General features: G+C 36.2%; 2 protein-coding genes, 1 long non-coding RNA gene and 2 other non-coding genes across 5 annotated transcripts; 3 read left to right on the top strand and 2 right to left on the bottom strand.

Annotated features, from left to right (window-relative positions):
* Positions 1 to 376: 376 nt before the first annotated feature.
* On the bottom strand, positions 377 to 25036 carry LOC108996449 (protein CLMP1-like). Its single transcript, XM_018972351.2, has 2 exons — positions 24739 to 25036; positions 377 to 3074 (listed from the first exon to the last, which is right to left on the bottom strand). The coding sequence occupies exon 2, from the start codon at positions 3048 to 3050 to the stop codon at positions 735 to 737; it is 2316 nt and encodes a 771-aa protein (XP_018827896.1). The 5' UTR covers positions 3051 to 3074; positions 24739 to 25036; the 3' UTR covers positions 377 to 734.
* On the top strand, positions 3055 to 25739 carry LOC118348293. Its single transcript, XR_004801375.1, has 2 exons — positions 3055 to 3361; positions 25032 to 25739. It is a non-coding gene; the product is annotated as an uncharacterized LOC118348293 (long non-coding RNA).
* On the top strand, positions 3830 to 3963 carry LOC118348386. Its single transcript, XR_004801476.1, has one exon. It is a non-coding gene; the product is annotated as a small nucleolar RNA snoR111 (small nucleolar RNA).
* Positions 22146 to 24745, bottom strand: LOC108996435 (protein CLMP1-like). The gene has a single exon (XM_018972333.2). It carries the CDS (start codon positions 24722 to 24724, stop codon positions 22409 to 22411), a length of 2316 nt encoding a protein of 771 aa, XP_018827878.1. The 5' UTR covers positions 24725 to 24745; the 3' UTR covers positions 22146 to 22408.
* LOC118348385 lies at positions 25535 to 25668 on the top strand. Its single transcript, XR_004801475.1, has one exon. It is a non-coding gene; the product is annotated as a small nucleolar RNA snoR111 (small nucleolar RNA).

The following is a 25739-nucleotide window of genomic DNA, read 5'->3' as shown; positions in this document are numbered from 1 at the left end:
TTTGGATAAGGTGTTTTCTTGTATACATTTAATCAAAAAATATATATATAATTCCTCATCAAAAATATAATTCCTTCGATCATTAGTGTACTTGATTTCTCCTTTTTATATATATAATTTTTACTTATCAAAAAAAAAAAAATAATCATCTCAACCAACTAAAACATGGCATGCTGAACATGAATTCCTCATCATGTTTCAAAGAACTGGCCCCAAGCCATAACTGGTGGGCAGAAAAAAGTATTCCAAATGAATATGACATGACTGATCAAATAGGTGTAGATAACTGTAAAAAGGAATACATGCAGATTGACAAGTTGCGTTTACACCGTCTCCAGAATTACTCACCATAAAAAAAAAGGAATACACGTAGATCGCAAGGTAATAGTGAAAATATCATTAACATTGGCAATTTTAAGAACAAGGATCATTCCCAATCACACGTAATAATGTATCATACTTCAAATGGCTTATTATATCTACTTAATGACATTCTCTTGAAATGTGCTACATTACCAACTGCTACTGGGGATGTCAATGATTAGGATAAAAATGAGCATTAAGTTCAATCAGTTATGCCGGTATATTTTCCAGAATTCCACCATTTTTATGAGAAAAAACATTTCCTTTCTCCAGTTCATGCTCATGATTGAATTGAGAAAATTAGAAGGTAGGCTCTGATGCAGATTGATAACATCACTCCACAATGATCAAAAAACAAAAACCACTCCATATCACTTGGTCGATACTTCATCGGCTACATCATTCTTACCTTCACCAGCCACATCAGTATCTGACTTTGGAACCCCTTTAACATCTCCTTCCACTGCATCTCCATTAGAGCAGTGGTTCTTCAGAACCATCGAAATGTCAGTCTCAGACGCTCCAGCAAGCTTAAAGCGCTCAACAGCAGCATCCAGGTTTTTCTCCCAACCAACCAGTCCCAATTTGCATTCAACTTGGGATCGCTCAAAAAGCATGTTACCCCAGAAGAGATGTATCTGTGATCTCATCACAGCTGCTTGTTCTGCTGCTTCATCTGCTGATATTTCGCTCTGACTGCCAAGGCTCGAGGGCTCACCTTCATTATTACCAGTTTGTTTCTTTCTTCTTTTCAACAACTCTTCCTTCTTAATCGCACTTGGATCTTTTAACTCATTTGCCCTCTGCTCCTCCAGCTTCTCCCACATCTCAGTCGCAGCCTTCATCTTTTCCTCCGCGCTCTCATAAAGTTTTAGAGTTTCAGTAGAGTCCCAGCTTGAGAGATCTATCTTCTTAGCAAGTGCAAATGACCAATGAAGTTTGGCCATTTCAAATTGCTGCTGCCCCAGAGCAAGCAAACCCTCATAAAAGTCTGGTTTGATCACGAGTGCCTCCTCATACTTCTCTCTGGCCAGAGAATATCTTTCCCTAACCCAGTCATAAGCGGCTTGAAGCTGTGCAGCCACCACCTCCTTTCCAGAAGATTCATCCAAGGGAATGCGTTTCCTTGCTGCACACATATGAACATTTCCCCAGTTGAAGAATGCCAAAGCAGCCACCTCTTGAAACTTAGCAGCAGCCTTGTCAAAGAGACCTTGGGCTTCTTCACCTGTCACTGTCTCCTCAAGTGCCTCGGAACAAAGCTCCATCCCAAGCTCATGTAAGTCTATATGAGCATCTGGGTCAATACCAACATGAGTGCGAAAAAGCTGAGCAAATTCAAACAGCCAATCATCCATCTCCACTTCCTTGCATGCAGGATCTTCTGCTCCCGGTTTCTCCTTCTGAGATTCTTTCTCTGTCTTATCAATTCCCATATCAGCTGGTTCCAAAACAGATTCACCAAGTGACGAATTGGAGCCAATTTCATCTCCCTTGTTTCCCTCACTCTCCATATCCTTCTCCTCTTCTTCCAATATAGGAGGCTCTTGCTCAGGGCTCACCTCCACAATATGCAGTCTCAGTATCCCAATTGTGTCTGTCTTATCTGTTTCCAGATCCTTTAGTATGAGGCTATCCACATAAGACTCCGCCAATCTGAGTTCCCCTGAACAGGTTATGGTCACCAAATCACCATCATTGTCCTTGTATTTGATCAAAACTGACTTTGATGAGGAAAACCTTTTGCTCACGATGTCTCGTAACACTTTGAAACTGCATTTTATTGGCATCTGGGCAAGCCTTATGTCATGATCATAAACAAGCTTCAATGGCCTCCATTGGATTGCAGCCTCTGGAGCCTGCCCATGCAATGAGACTAATGCGGTAGATGGCTGTTCCTTCTGATTATTCTTGCTTGGATTAGCAGGTTTTGAAGTACCACTCGAAGGCTTCAAAACAAGTTTTGGCAATTGTCCTTTAGACCCAGGACCGTTTTCAGAGGGTAGAACCGCTTGGGGCTTCTCTGGTTTATTATTAGGCGATAATACTAATCCCCCTGCTGCAGTATTTGCCTTCTTTGGTACTGGGGGGGCAGGTAAACAAGGTCCTAATCCAGCAATTGGTGCACCACGAACTGCAGAAGCACCAAGGGCAGCAGGGGATGGGCGGCTCTGGAGGTCCTGCTGGGCCTCCGGGCGAGGACCCAATGCCGTCCTCAACCGCCGGGAAATTTCCAATGCGTCCCCATGATTGGGGTCAGCCCCCAACAACACCTGAACATCCTGCATCGCCATTTCATACTTCCCTATTGCCTCGAAAGCCCGAGCCCTCCGAAGGAGAGCCCGGAAAAACCGGGGCTGGACCTGAAGAGCCATATTACACTCAGCAATCACAGTTTCATAGTCTATGGGCTTCATTTGCATCAAACAAGCCGCTCTATTGCTATGAAACACAGCTCGGTCAGGGTGGGTTTTTGGAGTAACTCTGAGAGCATTATCATACTGCTCAAGAGCGCCAGCATAGTCCTTATTTTGAAACCTCTTGTTCCCTTCTTCTTTGAGCTCTTGGGCTCTTGTTAAAAATACCGAAGAGTCCAAATCAACACCACCATTAGCTTTTGGAGTAGAATTATCACCTGTTACTTGGTTTGCACCACCCTTCTTCTTCCTACCCCCTGACTTGCCCATATAAAATTATAAATCTCTCTCTCTCTCTCTCTCTCTCTCTCTCTCGTAAGTATTGCTATCAACGAGATATAAAGCAGCAAGCTTGCAGTAGTTGCAAAAAGAATTTATGTTAATGAATAAAGGGAGAGAAAGGGCACTTACAAATACAAAGGTGAAGCACAAAATTTGAAGCTTTCTGTGAAGATTTTATTAGTGCGTGGAGTCCCAAAAGAGCCCCAGAAGATGGGTTGGGAGAAGATGGACTCACCGGGTATTTGAAGAAATGTTTAGGAGCTCAATGTGCGAGACAAAGATGGGAATGGAAGACGGAGGTTTTGAAAAGTAACTCGGGATGAAACCCTAGATGGTAGGATCAGAATCTTATTGGATTTTGACGGTCGGTGGAGCTGGAGAGTGGAGCCTACATCTTGATAGTCATCCTCAACCGTCAGATTTGCAGAGCACATGGTCTCCTCATAGTCATCCTTATATTCGAGTTTTTCCCCTTCTGCAGGGGCACTGGATCATCCAAGCGAATCACTGCGCTTATAAATTGACGCGTGGCAGTAAAGGGCATTATAGTATTTTGGGTACATGGTGGCTAGGGTTTCGAATTGAGGAAAGGGTCGGCCTCTCCATATATATAAGGCCTCATTAGCAAAAAGTTATGCGCTTCCGTTCTTCTCTGCAGCCGATTGAAGTGTAGGGGGGTTTAGGTATATCTTAACCTTGTCTGATAATCGCTCATATTTGGGATATTCCTTTGTTTTTCTTTTCAAATCAAAGCCTCCGTTCGGTTCAACAGAAAAGGGGAGACATCTCGGTGTCTCCTGCGTTCAGAAGAACATTGAGGTATAGCAAAAAATCAATGGCCGAGATATCGTTTCGGTCGTCATCTTTTTTTATTGGCGATTCGATTGTTGCTCGTCCACATTTGTTACTTTCATTGTTTCGTTTTATCTTTATCTTTTAAAGAAATCAGAATCTGAAAGCTTTTAAGAATGACTGAAAGAGAGTTCAAATGTTCAGAAGAAAACAATATTTTCTCTTCACTCTGCGCCATCGGAGAGCATATATCGTGGCGGATGTATGCATTTCAGATGCGGTCGTTTTTCTTTCTGTTCTAATCTTTCTTTCTGTTTTCTATCTCTGAGTAGTTCTGCGTTAATATGTTGGTAGATTATACATTCTCCAATGAGTGTTTTCAACAAAAATAAGATTTTCTTTGCTTCTGATATTTTGGTGCAAGTTCAAAGTCACGATCGTTTGGTTTGAGCTGAGCTGCGCGTCTGATATTTGCGCTTGAAAACATAGAAAGAAAAAAAGGGAGATACTTTTTTCAACTTGGCTGGGGTCATGGTAATTAGTTAGTGGAGACCCATATCATGTTCATTTCATCCAAAAGTGTTCATACAGAGAAAAATGGATATGATTTTCCTTGAAATAAGAGGATTGACTTGATCAAAACATCTTCATGATTTGTTGAAAAGTACAAATTTTACATAATTACAAAACTTCTCTATCTATAACTCAGTTGGATTAGCAACTAAATTTATCAAAATAATAATATAATATATTTTTTTAATAATATTATTTTTTCATATTTTACATTTGCACTATTCAAAGAAAATCTAACGATTAATGATCAGAAATTAAATGAAAAGCATGGATTGGAGCATTGAAGTTTTTAACTAATAATATTATATTATATCATTATAACAAATAGAACTTAATAGCTATAACTCTATAGCATTAATCCTATACAAATTTAATTAGATTATTATTTAAAGAACAAACTATTATTGGAAAGAAACTGGTTTTAGTTTTTATAATAAAATATTAGTTTTGATGATGAATAGTACATTGAAAATGTATTTAAAATTACTGTAGCTTAAAGTTTAAAGCTTTGTATTTTGATGAAAGTAATGTGGATGATTTTATCTATATTTTTAAAAATTTTGAAAATACATTTGACTTTTGATGGAGCCAGCCACTTCCAGCTAAGTTAAAGTTGGAAAGGATTAAGATAAAAACAACAAAATGAAATTGATTATTTCATGTGATCCACTGCTTCAAGTTTGTATCAGCACAATCAGTGGGCACTCTTCAAGCCTATGGTATTAGCAACATAGCCTATGGGATACTGCTGTTGACCTCAAAATCTTCAACTGAACAAAGTCCTCAAATTCCCTTCCTTGCTGAACACTCCCCCCCTGCCCCAACAACGATCATCGTGTTCAGCCATGAGTGGACACTTCACTCCACTTTAGACCTCGTGCATCTCTCCTGTACAACACAAGGGAAAATACTGGAGGAAAATGATTATGCCATCGTCAAAGTGTCAACTACCACTACGATTATCGCTACCCATTACGAAGTGATCAACCCAAGTGGCCATAGCTCCACTGCTACACAACTCTATATTCCTACTTGTCAGATTAAATCAAGTAAGATCAGATCATGCATGAGCATCTATTCTTGCTTTACAAAATGAAAAGCAGAACTCAAGCACAGCATCGTAATGAAACCAACAATAGCCCACAGCTTAAACACTATGGATAAATTTACACCATGGTTCTAGTTTAGCTGCAATAATCATCTTCAATTTAGTATGGCCCCATATCAAGCATTCTTTTAAATGGCCTGGAAGACCAAAGGGAATGCTTGTGAAATTTTCTCAAACTCTTTCATTAATGGTTTGAGAACTACTCTCGAATTTTATGAAGGCCAAGCTCCTCATGGGTGTAAAACTGATTGGGTGATGCATAAGTACAGGATATTGCAGAGAGAACAATGTGTCCACATATGCATCTTATGAACCTAAAATATTAATGTTGAACCATGTAAATCCCAGTAAACAGATCATAGGATCTTATTATCTATTTGCACAAACTTATATATTTTTTAACATATGCTAAGGAGCTATTTTATTGGTTTTATCGTTTCCTGATTGGGTATTTTATCAGTTTGATTCTGGTTTCTAGGCTCTAAGATTGGGTATTTTATCAGTTTGATTCTGGTTTCTGGTTTCTAGGATATTGGAAACCCCATCATTTTGCTAATGCCAACCCCAAAAAAATGGATATGAAGAGACATACCAGAAAATGAATCCAGTGAAATAAAATGAAGAACTGTTGAAGAGGAAATTAAAAACTGTGATACTGCTAACAGACAAAGTGTAAGGTTTACACGACAAAAATCCCTAACAAATACCGTATAGAATAATACTACCAGCCATGCCCACCAGCAATGCTCTCACAACGGATAAAAGAAATAAATTTCCCATAATAATAGAGAACAAATTGTTCTGAAAAGAAATAGACTAAGGCTATGTTTGGGTACTAAACATTCCTCAATACTTTTCAAGTATTTTCGTCCTTTCGAAAATACTTCACATGCCAAACAACTTAAAATACTCTCAATGGGACTCACAAACCCACTTCAATCTCTACTCATAACTATTCACAAACATTCTATAATACTTATCACTATTATATATAAATAAAAAATAAAATCACTATAATATTTATCACTATTAAATATAAATAAAATAAAATCACTATAATATATAAATAAAAAATAAAATCACTATAATATATGAATAAAAAATAAAATCACTATAATATATAAATAAAAAATAAAATCACCATAATATTTATCACTATAATATATAAATAAAAAATAAAATCACTATTATATATAAATAAAAAATAAAATCACTATAATATATAAATAAAAAATAAAATCACTAAAATATACAAATAAAAAATAAAATCGCTATAATATATAAATAAAAAATAAAATCACTATAATATATAAATAAAAAATAAAATAACTATAATATATAAATAAAAAATAAAATCACTATAATATATAAATAAAAAATGTTTATCACTATTATATATAAATAAAAAATAAAATCGCTATAATATATAAATAAAAAATAAAATCACTATAATATATAAATAAAAAATAAAATCACTATAATATATAATAAATAAAAAATAAAATTACTATAATATATAAATAAAAAATAAAAACACTAAAGTATATAAATATAAATAAAATCTCTATTATATATAAATAAAAAATAAAATACTATAATATTTATCACTATTATATATAAATTAAAAATAAAATCACTATAATATATAAATAAAAAATAACATTACTATAATATTTATCACTATTATATATATAAATTAAATCATTATAATATTTATCACTATTATATATAAATTAAAAATAAAATCATTATAATATTTATCATTATTATATATAAATTAAAAATAAAATCATTATAATATTTATCATTATTATATATAAAAGTAAAATAAAATCACTACAATATTTATTAATATTAAAAAATCACTATAATAAAATAATTATAATATTTATTATTAAAAATCAAATCACTATAATATTTATGGGACCCACACATTTTTCAACTACCTACTCAAAATTCAACAACTCAACATACTTCACACATCTAAACAACTCAAAATACTCTCAATGGGACCCACAAACTCACTCCAATCTCTACTCATAACTATTCACAAACATTCTCAACACTTCTCAACACTTTTCAACACCCAAACGTACCCTAAAATTAGACTTCAAAAAAAAGGCTTTCGTTAAGATTTGGGACTTACTCGAGGTGGGTGAGCTTGGAGACGCTCGAGGCTTGATACAAAGAAAAAGAAAACGAAATGTGAGGGAACGAAACGCAGAGAGAATGAAAGACAGAGAGAGATGATGGTAAACTGCGGGCGTTCCGTAGCTTGAAGTTCTAGTCGTTCGTGATCTGCAAAAGCCCCAAATGAGCTTGAAGTTACATTTATTAATTTAGGGTTGCAGAAGAAAAGAAAGGAGACGAACCTACGGAGAAGAAGGTCGCGCGACCCAAGCCAGAGCACCATTCGTGAAGCCCGATTCTGCAATGCGAAAACGAGAGGAAGAGAGAAAGGGAAGAGAAAAACACACGGGGAGGAAATTCATCCGCTCAAAGCTTTCAATTTATCCCTTTACTAATCTAATGCAGCTGGGTTTCAATAAAATTCATCAAATTTTATATTTGATTAAGTTTTGATAAGTCAATACCAATACTCGGAATGCCATATCCGTTGCTATGCTATATTTCTTATCTTTTCGAGCATGAAAATGATATGGGCATGTGCTTCTAGCTGGAAATATCAAACAATTCTATAAACCTCTGGTCGGACACTGTTGCCTTGGAGGCAGCAAACCTCCGGTACTCGTCGAAGACAGAAGAAAGTTACCACCTTTAACTCTAATTCATCTGTAACCTTTTGGATATTCCAACAACCTTTGCAATCTCCTTAAGCATTCAACCAGACAACCCGTGCGGTGCTGCACAGATTGTTTGTCAGATTTCTGAACTTCCCCGTAGAAAATAGAGAAAACAGAGGAAAATAAAAAACAATACTGCTACAGGTACCCGCGGAGGGAACCTTTTGCGGAATCGGCTTGTGAGCCAACATTATTTAAAAAAAAAAAAAAAGTAAAAGAAAAAGAAAAAGAAAAAGAAAAGAACTCTATTTCAGAGCAGCGCCAAAATCATATCAAATATGAAGGGAGAACTCGATTTCAGAAAAACGAACGAAGGTCGAACTTGCCGTCGTCCGGTCGAACCCACCCCTATGGTGGCGTCGAATCCATCCCGAAACTGCTTCGCTGTGCCGTCGAACCCCCATCGTGCTATCGAACCCTCATCTACGCCAGTGGTCAATTTCTGTGTTAGAGAGAGTGCCGTCGTGGGTAGACCAAGGTTTGATTCTTATGCAGTTTTTCCTTCTATTTTTCTATATCTTTGATTCTTTGAACAAATGGTAGACCAAGGTTTGATTGGATTTTCCCATTCTTCACCAAGATTTCTCAACCTAGATTACTGTTTATAGAAACAAGATGGATGGGTTTTGTTCCCACTGCAGTTCTTTTTCCCACTGAAATTGCAATTCTTTTTCCCACTGAAATTGCAAGCAAAAATCCGAAAGTTCACATTAAAGTGAGAGGGGACAAATAATTTTTTTTTTTTTTTTTTTATGGACTGTAAAGTAAAAGGAAGAGCTTGTTTTTATTTTGTTTTATTTGTGATGTTTTGCACGTACATAAAGTGCTTTTGCGATAAGTAAAAGGATGCATATAAATATTTTATATTGATTTGAAGAGGAAGAAAGCATACGCAGCAGGTAAGTTTGTTAATAGACCTTGAATCAATAATGAACGAAACTGATGTGCACAGATGAAAAATCTCATTAAATTACATTTTGGTCTAGGTTTCGAAATTGGGGGGGAAAAAATGGAACCACGAGCTCATGATTCACCACCACATCAACCTATCTGAAAGATCTATAAACAATTGATCGAAAAAGAATTATATTTGGTCATCAAGCCCTACACTGCCTGTGAATTATCTTCAACAACCCTGTTAGCTTGAAAGGTGCTGATAACATTTGCAATATTAGCTTGGACATCAAAAGGAGATACATGTTAATCCATAGCAGTTATGACGTAGGGGGTCAGCGGCCAGATGCTAGCAGATATTCAAGTCTATTAGCAGATATTAGCAACATTCAAGTGCTAATGCAACAGCTGTTGTAATGGACATGGCCAATGCCTCTTTAATGAGATTTGTAAATGTAGAAATTATTTACTTTCATTTTTCTTTTCATTTTTTCTATGTAGTTCTTGCAGTTGTAATGGACATGACCAATGCCTCTCTAATGGGATTTGTCAATGGAGAAATTATTTACTTTCATTTTTCTTTGCATTTTTTCTATGTAGTTCTTGCAGTTGTAATGGACATGACCAATGCCTTCTAATGAGATTTGTAAATGGAGAAATAATTTACTTTCACTTTTCTTTTCATTTTTTCTATGTTTTAGTTGGCAGGTTTGTTGTTGAATTCTGGGCAGGTTTTAGTTGGCAGGTTTTTCTATGTTTTCGTTGGCAAGTTTAGTCATTTTGGGAGGAAACTGTCATATTACCTATTATTAGATTTCATGCAGGGCAATATTTTGATTTCATTACTAGATTTCCATTTACATGCCTGTTTCAGAAGAAGCCAACAACTGATACAAATTGAAAAAAAAAACTGATAAAAAATGTTCCATTTACATTAAGTGGGGATAACTCAAATTGTTCCATTTACATTAAAACTGTTCCATTTACATCAAATTGTTCCAACAATTGATACAAACTGTTCCATTTACATGTCTGTGGACACTGATAAAAACTAAAAAGCTGGGCGCTAGAGCAAAAGTCCCAACTAACATAACATAAATTCTGAGCAACTTAAACTACATGTTCAGACTAAGTTGTAACATCACCAACATATAAACAACTTAGATACACATAGCTCCAACATCTTATTTCAGCTTCACGTACAACAGCACCAACTCCTTATTCAAAGACTCCTCATTTCTATTGGATAGCACCAACTCGATCTCAGCCGCTCTCTTACGGAGATCAATCTCCCTCTTTTCGATATCGTTGAGTATCCCTGGGATTTTATACATATTTTAGGAAAATGTTAGATGCACATAACTCAAGATAATTGCAAATAATCCGATATTGAGCATAAGCATGTGATATCATCATCTTTCTCAAATCATACTAACTATATATAAAATAAGAAAAAAAATCATGATGATTATAAATGTAAATCTACGGAATGCTTAAGAGAAGTTGAATATAAATGTTAATTTAATAACCTGAATCCATAGTTTATGTGCACATTCTTGGAGTATGAACATGGAGAGGAGCCATGATAATAAAAAACCTTAATTTCAATTGGTCAAGTTTGATGCTCTTTACTTTCTTTTATTTTTATTTACAATAAGGGAATTGTATAGCAACTTACCACTCCACACTTGATGATAAATGAAAATGCAAATTGACCCATCCATTTTGTGGCTTTATTTTTAAAGAACCAGGGGCCCTATGTGTACAACCAAAAACTGAGGACAAGTAATGTCATACCCCATTAGCCAAAATATATTCCAAGAAAACATGATTAGCATTTTCAGCAAAGTTATCAGGACTACAATCAAACTAACTGGTGATACCTGAAAACTGAAAAATCTGAAAACTTTTTACTTACTAACGAAAACTTGGGGATCAATTTTACAACAACTTAAGCCTTTTTTTTTTTTTTTTTTTGCAGCACATTTTACTCCATTACTCAAATCTTGCAAGCTTGATGACAGCAGAAAATGGGAGGTCTGATTATCCATGATTGTATAGTGTAAAAAAATCAACCCTCAGCAGATTCCCATTTGAAAGCCATGGGCCCAAAAAAGGGAAGGTAGTAGAGCATACAATTTTTGCATCTTTCTAGTTTTTTCTGATCTGCAGCAAAACAGGATATTCAATGTTTTCAATTTTTCCCAAATAGTTGGTGGGCAAATTTCATTATGAATAACAAACAGGGTAGTGACCATGATCATGAATCCCTCGCCTCACTCTGTCCCCATAAAACAGACCAATAATCAAACATTCCCCATCTCCTTCTCATCTTGTTCTACATATGTTAATCAGAACATAAAATGGGAGATTTCTTCTTCGGATTAGGGCATGCGAAGAAATGGGGCACGAAGAAGATTTCAGAAGATTAGAAGAAGGTGCAAACCAGTAGATGAGAAGAACTTGTCTTCGCGTTTCGTCTTCGTGGTCATCTGTGGGGAAGCTTTCTCCAGAAAGCCGAATCTATTCCATGGGTTTCAGATGAGAAGAAGATGCAAAAAAATCAAAAAATGAAGATTTGAAGAAGAAGATGAGAGGTACCTGATCTTCGTGGTTCTCTCATTCTCTGTGGGTTACAAGAAGAAGATGAGATCAATCTCCGTGGGTTTCCGAAGCTTGTTGCGTTTCAACCTAGCTGAATTCAACGAAACAACACGTTTTCTTTTTACACATGGATAGACGTGTACGCCGGGTTCCCCAACCCCGGGTGCGAGTAGAATTTTTGAATAAAAAAATATATTATAGGGAATAGTCACTGTACCTTTCCTCGTTGGCAATGAATTAGAAGTGGGTGGTTGCTCATATCTGGCAAAAAACAAATCAAAATCAGTGGGAGATCGCAAAAAGAGCAAGTTATTCCAGAATATGGGTAAAGCATTTAGTTGTTTGTGATACCGAGGACTACTTTCAGTAGGGAAAGCTTCTTTTGCTAATCCTTAATTCAAATTTGACTTCGCAGCAATTTGATCAATAAAAGAAAAGCACACGTCTTCCAATTTCTTTCTCATTTTGGTCTGATCGATGCTGATGATGCGATAGGGACACTGCATGAAGTTTTGCATTTGTTTTTTAGGTTCAGTGTTTTGGAAGTTCTGCTAATTAATTGCTATTTATGGAATAAAGGGTAAGGAATTGCTATCTAGATTCTGACATTTATCCCCACTTTCGATCTGTGTACTTCATTCGGGGGAAAAAGTTGTGGTTCAATTCACCGTTCATGAGTAACTAACTGCAATTAAATTGCTCCTTAGAAACATCTCAAAATTAGTTGTAATTCTTGTGCCTTTGAGACTTGGAATATTAGAGCTTTCGTAGACTCGTAATATCTTGATTTTCAAAGTTCTTATATATGTATGAAACTGCTTAAAGCATATACTATTCCGGCCTGCACTGAAATTAAATACCGATCGTTTAAGACTGATCAAAGCAAGATATATGTATGAATGGGTACTGTAAAACTGATATAAACAACTTTAAAAGTTGCCATCATCGGTGTAAACAAGCCAAATTCAAGTTTCAAGGACCATTTTCAATTTCATCTACAATAGCCTACGTGTGTAAACTTAAAGACAATTCTATAATGCAGAATAACACTTTAGAAATAAGAATCGACAAGTTTTAATGCCAAAAACAATACCTCCAGCCATTGATGCACCTCATTGGTTTGCTGCAGTTTCTCACTGGTATTTGGCACTTCCAAACTCTACTCCACTCTATTTAGATGGTGTAGGACTGAAGGGAATTGAGTGAGTGAGTCTAGGGACCAAACACAGTATTTATAGCCGAAGACTGCATCAAGCTTCATTGTTACGTGTCTCACGTGCTCAGTTTATCATGGATCAATTTCTACGTGATGAATAAGTCAGAGTGGACCACTTCAAGGCTCCTTAACTTAAGGAAGTTAGAGACTCGTTCTCACGAACGGCCTCCATGAGAAACGGTTAACATTCTCCCACTTGATCCACACTTCTAATCTAATATTTCATCTTAAACTCATCGATAATCTGCATTTAAGTAATAAATACATGAATCATGGTGATATGTCCTCTAATGACGAGTATTACCTTCCATGTATTACCATGTATTTATTTCTTAAACATTATAATTTATGTGGCAACAATTTCTTAATGAATAAATCCTATATTTATTCTTGGTCCAACACAAATGAATTTTCTTAAAATTAAATTAAGGTGCACATCAATATGAGAAAAACATCAAAATATTTAAGAATTTCATTAAAATAACATTGTTCATTCAATGAAAAATTATATAATGGAACCAAGTCTCATGTTCACTATATGATCCTTGAATTTCAACGATGGCATGCCCTTAGTCAAAGGATCAGCGATCATTAGTTCAGTGCTAACGTACTCAATGACCACTTTCTTTTCTTTAACACGTTCCCTTATGGCTAAATATTAAAGGTCGATGTGTTTACTTCGACTCCCACTTTTGTTGTTCTTAGCCATAAAAATAGCAGCTGAATTGTCGCAATACATTCTCAATGGCCTAGAGATAGAATCCATATTCTAAGTCTAGAAATGAAACTCTTAAGCCATACACCATGTGAAGTAGTCTCAAAACAAGAGACGAACTCGGTTTCCATAGTAGAAGTGGCAGTCAAAGTCTGCTTGTCATTCCTCCATGATACAGCTCCACCGACCATAAAAAATATGTATTCTGATGTTGATTTGCGTGAATCAATACAGGCAACAAAGTCAGAATATTAGTAGTCAATTACTTTCAGATTGTCTGTCCGTCTATACATAAGCATGTATTCTTTGGTTCTTTGAAGGTACCTCATTACTTTTTTTGCAGCTCTTCAGTGGTCTAAACCTGGATCACTCTGATATCGTCCCAACATTCCCACAGCAAATGCAATGTCAAGTCTTGTACAGACCTGAACATACATTAGGCTTTCGACAGTATAAGCATATGAAATGTTCTTCATTTGTTCCCTTTCAATGTTGTTCTTTGGGCATTGGTTCAAATTGAACCTATCACCCTTCACAATGGGAGCTACACTTGGTGAACAATTCTTCATCCGGAATCTCTCTAAAACTTTATTAATGTAGGTTTCCTGTGACAAACCCAAGATACCTCGAAATCTATCTCTATGAATCTTAATGCCAATGACATAAGATGCCTCATCCATATCCTTTATATCAAAATTTTTAGAGATGAATTGTTTCACCTCATGCAGCAAATATTTATCGTTGGTTGCTAGCAAAATGTCATCCACGTATAAAACAAGAAAACAGATTTTACTCTCACTGACATTCTGGTATATATATTGATCCATAACATTTTCTACAAAACCGACTGAAGAAATTACATTATGAAATTTCAAATACCATTGGCGAGATGATTGTTTTAAACCGTATATGGATTTCTTAAGCTTGCAAACCAATTGCTCACCATCACTAGAAGGGAATCCTTCAGGTTGTTTCATGTAAACTTCATCCTCTAGATCTCCATTGAGAAATTCTGTTTTCACATCCATTTATTGCAACTCAAAGTCAAAATGGGCTACTAATACCAAAATAACACGCAATGAATCTTTCTTAGATACAAGAGAGAAAGTTTCTGTGTAATTGATTCATTCTTTCTGAGTGAATCTCTTAGCAACCGAGTCTTGCCTTATATCTCTCAATGTTGCCCAATGAGTCTTTCTTAGTTTTAAAGACACATTTAAATCCAATAGCTTTTACACCATTAGGCAACTCAACAAGATCCTAGACTTCGTTACTCTTCATAGAATTCATCTCTTCCTTTATGGTATTGTACAATAATTCTGATTCTTTGCAACTCATGGCTTGTGAAAAGAACTCGGGATCATTTTCGGTTCCAATATTATAATCAGATTATTGCATATACACAACATAATCATTAAGAATTGCTAATCTCCTTGCTCTAATAGATCTTCTTAATGTTGTACCATCATCTTCCTGAGAAGTATGTGGTTCAATTTGTTGTTCAAAAGTTGTTGGCAACTCTTGAACTACCTGATCTATTGGAATGTCGTTAGCAGCTTGTGGAACTTCAATAATTAGTCGTTCAACACCAGTTTGTACTTGAGGGGTGATGTAAACAATAACCAATCTATCACTTGAGGTGGAATGTTGAGATTTTGAATGATCATTCTAAGAAACTATGTTCTTGGTTTGAGCGCTCCCACTGATCAAGTCATTTTCAAGAAACTTTGCATTTCTTGATTCCACAATCATTGTATTGTGACATGGACAATAAAATCTGTAATCCTTAGACCTTTCAGCATATCCAATGAAATACCCACTAATGGTCCTTGGGTCTAGTTTCTTCTTTTGTGGATTATAAATTATCATCTCAGACGGGTATCCCCAAACGCCATATGTCGCAAACTCGGTTTCCAACCTTCCATAATTCAAATGGCATTCTAGGAACAGTCTTGATTGAAATTCGGTTTAATATATACACTGTCGTCTTAAGTGTTTCAGCTCACAAGGATTTAGGAAGATTAGAGCTGCTAAGCATACTCCGCACCATGTCTAACAATGTTCGGTTTCTTCTTTCTGCTACACCATTCTGATCCGGTAAACCAAGCATGGTGTATTGGGCAACAATCACATGCTCTTAAAGAAACTTTGCAAATGGTCCAGGTGCTTTCTGATCTCATGATCTTAATTTGCTTACTGCATTGTTTTTCTACTTCAGTCTTAAAGATTTTAAAGGCATCTAATGCTTCGTTATTGTTATGAAATATGTAGAGATACATATCGTGAATAATCATCTATAAAAGAGATGAAGTATTTCTGACCATGTGAGTCCATGTCTGGACTACATATATCAGTATGTATGATTTCTAATATGTCTGAACTCCTATTGGCACCTTTCTTTGACTTGTTGGTCTGCTTTCCTTTAATGCAATCCACACAAGTTTCAAAATTAGTAAAATCCAGGGTATTAAGTACTCATTCATTTACTAATCTTTTAATTCTATCTATGGATATATGACCTAATCTCCGGAACTATAATTTAGAGGAATCATCATTAATAACATATCTTTTAGTGCCAGTGTGAACATGCATTGAATCATAAATGTCATTATTTTGTAAATTAATCTAGTAAAGATCAGCAGATAAAGTATCATTCCCAATATAATTAGATTTATAAAATAAACTGAATGATGAATTTGAAAAATTAAAGGAATATTCAAAATCTACTAGTCTTGAAACTGAAATCAAGTTTCTAAAGAAACTTGGAACATAAAAGGTATTTTCCAACGTTAAAACAAAACCATTAGATAGAATTAAATAACAAGTTTCTACAGCTTCCACATGCAAGCCCATCTTGTTTCATGATAAAATGTTTCGCTCACTTCTTACTGACTTCCTTAGGTTTTGCAAACCCTACAAGGAATTTGAAATGTGGATTGTTGATCCAGAATCAATCCACCATGTGTTAATATTGACATTAACCATATTAGATTCATAACAAACAAGTGAGGTATGATTACCTTTGTCTGTAAGTCATTTCTGAAATTTGGTGCATTCCTTCTTCATATATCCTTTCTTTTTACAAAAGAAACACTGAAATCTTTCTTAATATCACATTGGGGAGGTATTTTGCCTTTTCCTTTTTGATTGGCTTGAGATTTGCCATTTTCACATGTTGCCAGCATTGCACTTTCACCCTGTTCCATCATCAGTCTTCATTCTTCTTGAACACACATGATCATAAGTTTATTAATTAACCATTTATCTTTATGTGTATTGTATGAGATTTTGAAGGGTTCATATTGATGTTGGAGGGTGTTCATGATGTAGTGCACCAGGAATGATTTCGACATTTCAACTTTGAGTTTCTTCAATTGAGCCACATTGTCCCTCATTTGCATGAACGCACACCTCTCACTTTGGTGAGCCTTAGAGATGAGAACTTCATGATTAGGGTGCTTGCTAGTGCCTTATCTGAAGTGACAAATTGTTCATCAATGGTCTTTAGCAAATCTCAGACATTTTCATACTGATTGACAGAACCACAAATACCAACAAAAATTATAGTCTTAATGAACATCACGCTGAGGCGATTAGATCGCTCCCATTGCTCATAAAGCGCGATGTCTGCTGCAGTGCTGGTATCAGTGAGTGTTGGCGGTTCGTCTTTCCTAATAGTATAGTCTATGTCCATCTACCCTAAATGAAAAAGAACTGTCTCCTTCCAGACATTATAGTTATCTCCCTGATATCATGACGAATATCAGATAAATTTGCAGGTTGTGCAACTGCATAAAGTTATAGATTACATGCTTATGTTAAAATTGAGGTCTAAATAAATATTCATGTTTTACCAATGTAAATCATACTTTAAAAATTGAATCTAATGACATAAAATTGCCTGTGGGCTAAATTTTTAATTCAAGTAGATTCAATTAATCTTTATAATAGAATTTTATCAAATTATTTACTTAATTCATAATTCTAAAGGGTATATATTATGATTTGATGTATATTCTATCTTAAATTAAACTTTTATGATAAAACTATCAAATTATTTACTAAATTCATAATTCCTGTGAGTAATTATGAATAACTTGATATTTTATCCTAATTAATAATATAAATATAATAAAAATTACTGTGAGATAAAATTTATTATATTGAGTATACTTAATTACAATTAATGTCTAATATTCTTTATGTGATCCTAATCAATCATAATAATTTTACTTAATTAAAGATGATGTGGCTATTCTCTAATTAATTAAAATTATATGGATCACTAGATATTAAATTGCATAAGGCTAGCTTAATGTTACATAATTTTAACTAATACTAACATGTTATAATTATGCACAAAATATTCATAATATAAACATAAATATTGCACAATCAAAACTATAATATTATGCATAACATTTAATTACATGCCTTTAACTATATATTCATCCAAAAATTGCATGTATCAATATAGAGCAAATTTAATCAATTCATGCAAAAATACGAGCATAATAAATAAATTTTCACAACAATTATCCAAATTGCATCAAATAAAAATTATAAGCATAAAAGGTATGGACCCAAAAACCCAATTTCCAAACCATTTATAAAAGTGGAAAAAATTATTATTATTATTATTTTTGGAAAAACTAACCAATTAAAACGACATGTCGTTTTTCCAAAACATAAAAACGACGTGTCGTTTTCCTCATTGTATAAAGGAAAACAGGCCACATAAACGACATGTCGTTTTTATTAAACAGAAAAATGACGTGTAATTTTTTTCTCTCTTCGGAATGATTGAGACTTAACTAAATGACATGTCGTTTTATCAAAAGTGAAAACGACGTGTCATTTTTCTTGCTATACTGAATGAATGCTGGCCAACTAAACGACATGTCGTTTTTAACAAAATTGAAAACTACATGTCATTTATCTCTATACTTAATAAATAGTTGCGAACTAAACAACATGTCGTTTTCACCAAATTGAAAACGACGTGTCATTTGGCAACACTGAATGAAAGATTTCCCCACTTAAACGACAAGTCATTTTCAATAGGGCTGAAAACTACATGTCGTTTTGGTCGTCTTCAACCTCCAGACAGTTTCACAGACCACGATTTTGGGACCATTTTCACATCAAAAAACATGTTTTTAATCACAAAAAGTTTAGAAAAACTATTTCTAAATGATTTCTGAACTTCTTTTAAATAAAAAACATCCAAAAATCAAAACTTAAAAACTTTTTCAAACTCTCGGCCAAAAACAGAGATGAACAGAGCAATTATTTTAAACACCAAGGCAGAGATTAAACATGACTCTGATACCAAATGTAAACTTAAAGACGATTCTATAATACGAAATAACATTTTAGAAACAAGAATTGACAGATTTTAATGTCAAAAACAGTACCTCCAGACATTGATGCTCCTGAATGGTTTGCTGTGGTTTCTCACTAGTGTTTGGCACTTCCAAATTCTACTCCACTCTATTTAGATGGTGTAAGACTGAATATAATTGAGTGACTGAGTTTGGGGACCAAACACAGTATTTATAGCCGAAGCTTCCATCAAGTTTCGGTGCTACGTGTCCCACGTGCTCAGTTTATCATGGGATCAGTTTCTACATGATGAATAAGTCAGAGTAGACCACTTCAAGGCTTCTTAACTTAAGGAAGCTAGAGACTCGGTCTCACGAACGGCCTCCGTGAGAAACAGTCAACAGCATGTTCTGTTCCCTTTTAATAACTCCAAGTGATGTTGAAATCTAACAAAGACAATTCAGTTGCCATATTTAATAATTCCCTTTGTGCAGGTTATTACCAATGGCAAATATAAGAGAGTATTGCACCGTGTGATTGCTCAACCGGATGGTAACAGAATGTCCATAGCATCATTCTACAACCCGGGCAGTAATGCTGTTATCTATCCAGCACCGACATTGGTGGAGAAAGAAGCAGAGAAAAGCCAAGTGTATCCAAAGTTTGTGTTCGAAGACTACATGAAACTGTATGCAGGAGTGAAGTTCCTAGCCAAGGAACCAAGGTTCAAAGCCATGAAGGCAGTGGAATCCACTGTTAATTTGGCTTCTATTGCCACTGTCTGAGCTCTCTCATGACAGAAAGCAAAAATGGTTATATGTTGTTTCTCAGTTTCTGTGGATAAGCATAGTCTTAGCAATGGACCTTGTCGTTTCTTTGTTGAGTGAGTCCTCATGATTATGTTTTTAGGTGTGCTCTGTCTGGCTCATAGTCAAGCTTTATGGTTCTCCCGATAGTTCCTGTCGTGTGATGTATGTATGTTTGTATGTCTTGTTGCTGTCGAAGCTGTACTGTTTAGAAAGTGAAAAAAACTTATCCATTTAGATAAGGAACTCTCAAAATTCAGAACATATTTTTGGAATCCAAATCAGACTCAAATCTATTTCAAAAGAAACGTGTAAATTAAATATTACAGACCATAAGTTACTAGTGAGACCATCTATAAAAGGGTAAAACTACTGCCAAGCTTAAAGCTGTGCCTGGATGGCATAAGATGCAATTACGTTAACTGATTCTATTTTTCTTGCATGAAGATGGAAATATTGAGTTCAAATAATCTCTGCTCTAGAAAAACAGACGAAAAAGTTGAGACATTTTTTAAACCTCTTTTTATCTTTGATATCCACTTAAATGTGTTTTTCTTGTTAAGATCTTGGAGGAATGCTGTTTTTATCTTAAATTTTATCATTCTAATTGCTTTGATTGATGTGTCACGTTTTAAGTAGCTTTCATTCAAATATAACATATAAAACCACTAAAAATGTATTACGTCAGCTAGTTTGACTAAAGATGATAAAACCAGGATGAAGAATAATTTGACTAAAACACATGCAAGGCCAAACTCCGGAAAGATGCAGCATCTAAAGCAGTGTTACTGCATCATTGGAGGCACAAAAATTGATTACAATTTTGAGCTCAGCTCTCAAGCCCAGCTTTATTGCTTTGCCGAGCTGAGCCCTCAGCTCGAATACAGCTCTAAATTTACAGTCCTTTCCAAGTATTGGATTAGTTGGGAATACAACATGCACTATCCCATTCTTAATTAATGTGTTGCAAATAAGCATCCTAAGTATCGGAGAGGGCGGTAATAAAAAAACTAAAAACAAAATAAAACAAAATTGAGCGGTGCTACACTGCCACTGAGTAGCACCGTTCATTTTGACCGCTAGTTCAAAATTTCGCCTATGCTTTGATAAAAAGGTACCTGGAAACCACCGTTCATTTTGAAGTTGGGAATTGGAAAGTAAGACATGTTGAACAAAGGAAAACCAGAGACTCCAACACCGTGCCAGAACCATATGATTGGAAAATACTTGAAACTAGTGAGAACTAAAAAAAGCTTTAAAGTATGCTACTTCTTTCTTCCATCTCAAACAATTCGGAGGCAGGGAAACAAATTCCTAGAGCAAAGTAGAATCATGTTATTGAGGCTCTATCTATTCTATTTCCTAAAAAGAAATAATCATCTTAACCAACTAAAAGATGGCATGCTGAACATGAATTCCTCATCATGTTTCAAAGAACAGGCCCCAAGCCATTAACTGGTGGGCAGAAAAAAGTATTCCAAATGAATATGACAAGACTGATCAAATAGGTGTAGATAACTGTAAAAAGGAATACAAGCAATTGACAAGTTGCGTTTACACCGTCTCCAGAATTACTCACCATAAAAAAAAAAAAAAACCAAGGCTAGCCTATATCTTATCATTACCAACTGCTACTGGGGATGTCAATGATTAGGATGAAAATGAGCATTAAGTTCAATCAGTTATGCCTGCATATTTTAGACATTTCGACCAGAACAACATCACACTTTAATACGCACCAAAATTTATGTAACCAATAAAAAACCATCATTCAATCACAGGAATAATAAGAAATCACTTTCATAGATTATGTCCTATCAAAATATTGTATTCCATGCCATCATCAATAAGTGCGACGCAGCATAAGATCATGGATCAACGCCCTTGGTGAAATTAAAAATTTATAAACTAATATGCAAATATGACCAATGAAACCGCACCAATACTCATCCTGAGTGCTATAGCCTAAAACTCACCAATGAAACAAGTTGATGAAAACAAGTTACGAACGAGCAATGCAGCTAATTATACAAGCCTAAACGATTAACTAATTTATTATTGGAACACTTCAGTATTCAAACAATGTTAAGAAAATTGCACCTTGAAATTTACAATGGAGAACTCAAGACACAAATCCTTTGAAAACCGCCACCAATTAAATTAGCCGATGAAAACAAGTTTGAATGTGCAACGCAACTTATTATACAAGCCTGAACAATAAACTAGTTGCTTATTGGAACTCTCGGTACCCAAACAATGCTAAGAAAATTGCAACTTGGAAATTACATTGAAGAACTCAAGACACAAATCTTTTGAATAAATATTATCTGTTGGCACCGCATTTTTCATCAATAAAAGAAAATTTTCCAGAATTCCACCATTTTGATGAGAAAAAACATTTCCTTTCTCCAGTTCATGCTCATGATTGAACGAGAAAATTAGAAGGTAGGCTCTGATGCAGATAGATAACATCACTCCACAATTATCAAAAAACAAAAACCACTCCATATCACTTGATCGATACTTCATCAGCTACATCATTCTTAGCTTCACCAGCCACATCAGTATCCGACTTTGGAACCCTTTTAACATCTCCTTCCACTGCATCTCCATTAGAGCAGTGGTTCTTCAGAACCATCGAAATGTCAGTCTCAGACGCTCCAGCAAGCTTAAAGCGCTCAACAGCAGCATCCAGGTTTTTCTCCCAACCAACCAGTCCCAATTTGCATTCAACTTGGGATCGCTCAAAAAGCATGTTACCCCAGAAGAGATGTATCTGTGATCTCATCACAGCTGCTTGTTCAGCTGCTTCATCTGCTGATATTTCGCTCTGACTGCCAAGGCTCGAGGGCTCACCTTCATTATTACCAGTTTGTTTCTTTCTTCTTTTCAATAACTCTTCCTTCTTAATCGCACTTGGATCTTTTAACTCATTTGCCCTCTGCTCCTCCAGCTTCTCCCACATCTCAGTCGCAGCCTTCATCTTTTCCTCCGCGCTCTCATAAAGTTTTAGAGTTTCAGTAGAGTCCCAGCTTGAGAGATCTATCTTCTTAGCAAGTGCAAATGACCAATGAAGTTTGGCCATTTCAAATTGCTGCTGCCCCAGAGCAAGCAAACCCTCATAAAAGTCTGGTTTGATCACGAGTGCCTCCTCATACTTCTCTCTGGCCAGAGAATATCTTTCCCTAACCCAGTCATAAGAGGCTTGAAGCTGTGCAGCCACAACCTCCTTTCCAGCAGATTCATCCAAGGGAATGCGTTTCCTTGCTGCACACATATGAACATTTCCCCAGTTGAAGAATGCCAAAGCAGCCACCTCTTGAAACTTAGCAGCAGCCTTGTCAAAGAGACCTCTGGCTTCTTCACTTGTCACTGTCTCCTCAAGTGCCTCGGAGCAAAGCTCCATCCCAAGCTCATGTAAGTCTATATGAGCATCTGGGTCAATACCAACATGAGTGCGAAAAAGCTGAGCAAATTCAAACAGCCAATCATCCATCTCCACTTCCTTGCATGCAGGATCTTCTGCTCCCGGTTTCTCCTTCTGAGATTCTTTCTCTGTCTTATCAATTCCCACATCAGCAGGTTCCAAAACAGATTCACCAAGTGACGAATTGGAGCCAATTTCATCTCCCTTGTTTCCCTCACTCTCCATATCCTTCTCCTCTTCTTCCAATATAGGAGGCTCTTGCTCAGGGCTCACCTCCACAATATGCAGTCTTAGTACCCCAATTGTGTCTGTCTTATCTGTTTCCAGATCCTTTAGTATGAGGCTATCCACATAAGACTCCGCCAATCTGAGTTCCCCTGAACAGGTTATGGTCACCAAATCACCATCATTGTCCTTGTATTTGATTAAAACTGACTTTGATGATGAAAACCTTTTGCTCACGATTTCTCTTAACACTTTGAAACTGCATTTTATTGGCATCTGGGCAAGCCTTATGTCATGATCATAAACAAGCTTCAATGGCCTCCATTGGATTGCAGCCTCTGGAGCCTGCCCATGCAATGAGACTAATGCGGTAGATGGCTGTTCCTTCTGATTATCCTTCCTTGGATTACCAGGTTTTGAATTACCACTCGAAAGCTTCAAAACAACTTTTGGTAATTGTGCTTTAGACTCGGGACCGTTTTCAGAGGGTAGAACCGCTTGGGGCTTCTCTGGCTTATTATTTGGTGATAATACTAATCCCCCTGCTGCAGTATTTGCCTTCTTTGGTACCGGGCGGGCAGGTAAACAAGGTCCTAATCCAGCAATTGGTGCACCACGAACTGCAGAAGCACCAAGGGCAGCAGGGGATGGGCGGCTCTGGAGGTCCTGCTGGGCCTCCGGGCGAGGACCCAATGCCGTCTTCAACCGCCGGGAAATTTCCAACGCATCCCCATGATTGGGTTCAGCCCCCAACAACACCTGAACATCTTGCATCGCCATTTCATACTTCCCTATTGCCTCAAACGCCCGAGCCCTCCGAAGGAGAGCCCGGAAAAACCGGGGCTGGACCTGAAGAGCCATATTACACTCAGCAATCACAGTTTCATAGTCTATGGGCTTCATTTGCATCAAACAAGCCGCTCTATTGCTATGAAACACAGCTCGGTCTGGGTGGGTTTTTGGAGTAACTCTGAGAGCATTATCATACTGCTCAAGAGCGCCAGCATAGTCCTTATTTTGAAACCTCTTGTTCCCTTCTTCTTTGAGCTCTTGGGCTCTTGTTAAAAATACCGAAGAGTCCAAATCAACACCACCATTAGCTTTTGGAGTAGAATTATCACCTGTTACTTGGTTTGCACCACCCTTCTTCTTCCTACCCCCTGACTTACCCATATAAAATTATAAATCTCTCTCTCTCTCTCTCTCTCTCTCTCGTAAGTATTGCTATCAAAGAGATATAAAGCAGCAAGCTTGCAGTAGTTGCAAAAAGAATTTATGTTAATGAATAAAGAGAGAGAAAGGGCACTTACAAATACAAAGGTGAAGCACAAAATTTGAAGCTTTCTGTGAAGATTTTATTAGTGCGTGGAGTCCCAAAAGAGCCCCAGAAGATGGGTTGGGAGAAGATGGACTCACCGGGTATTTGAAGAAATGTTTAGGAGCTCAATGTGCGAGACAAAGATGGGAATGGAAGACGGAGGTTTTCAAATTTCAAAAGAAAAGTCACTCGGGATGAAACCCTAGATGGTAGGATCAAAATCTTATTGGATTTTGATCGTCGGAGACTCGGAGCTGGAGAGTGGAGCCTACATCTTGATAGTCATCCTCAACCGCTAGATTTGCAGAGCATGGTCTCCTCATAGTCATCCTTGTATTCGATTTTTTCCCATTCTGCAGGGGCACTGGATCATCCAAGGGAATCACGGCACTTATAAATTGACGCGTGGCAGTAAAGGGCATAATAGTATTTTGGATATTGAATGGATGGTGGCTAGGGTTTCGAATTGAGATATGGAAGCCGAGGAAAGGGTCGGCCTCTCCATATATATATGGCCTCATTATCATAAAGTTTTGAGCTTCCGTTCTTCTCTACAGTCGATTGAAATGTAAGTGGTTTAGGGATCTCTTAACCTTGTCTGATAATAGCTCGTATTTGCGATTTTCCTTTGTTTTTCTTTTCAAATCAAAGCCTCTGTTCGGTTCAACAGGAAAGGGGAGACAGCTCTGTGTCTCCTGCGTTCAGAAGAACATTGAGGTATAGCAAAAAATCAATGGCCGAGATATCGTTTCGGTTGTCATCTTTTTTTATTGGCGATTCGATTGTTGCTCGTCCACATTTGTTACTTTCATTGTTTTGTTTTATCCTTATCTTTTAAAGAAATCAGAATCTGAAAGCTTTTAAGAATGA

This window comes from Juglans regia, chromosome 4 (genome assembly GCF_001411555.2).
Source record: "Juglans regia cultivar Chandler chromosome 4, Walnut 2.0, whole genome shotgun sequence".
NCBI classification, from domain to species: Eukaryota; Viridiplantae; Streptophyta; class Magnoliopsida; order Fagales; family Juglandaceae; genus Juglans; species Juglans regia.
Note: the sequence above shows the minus strand (reverse complement) of the source record. Positions and strands in the feature narration are given on the sequence as shown.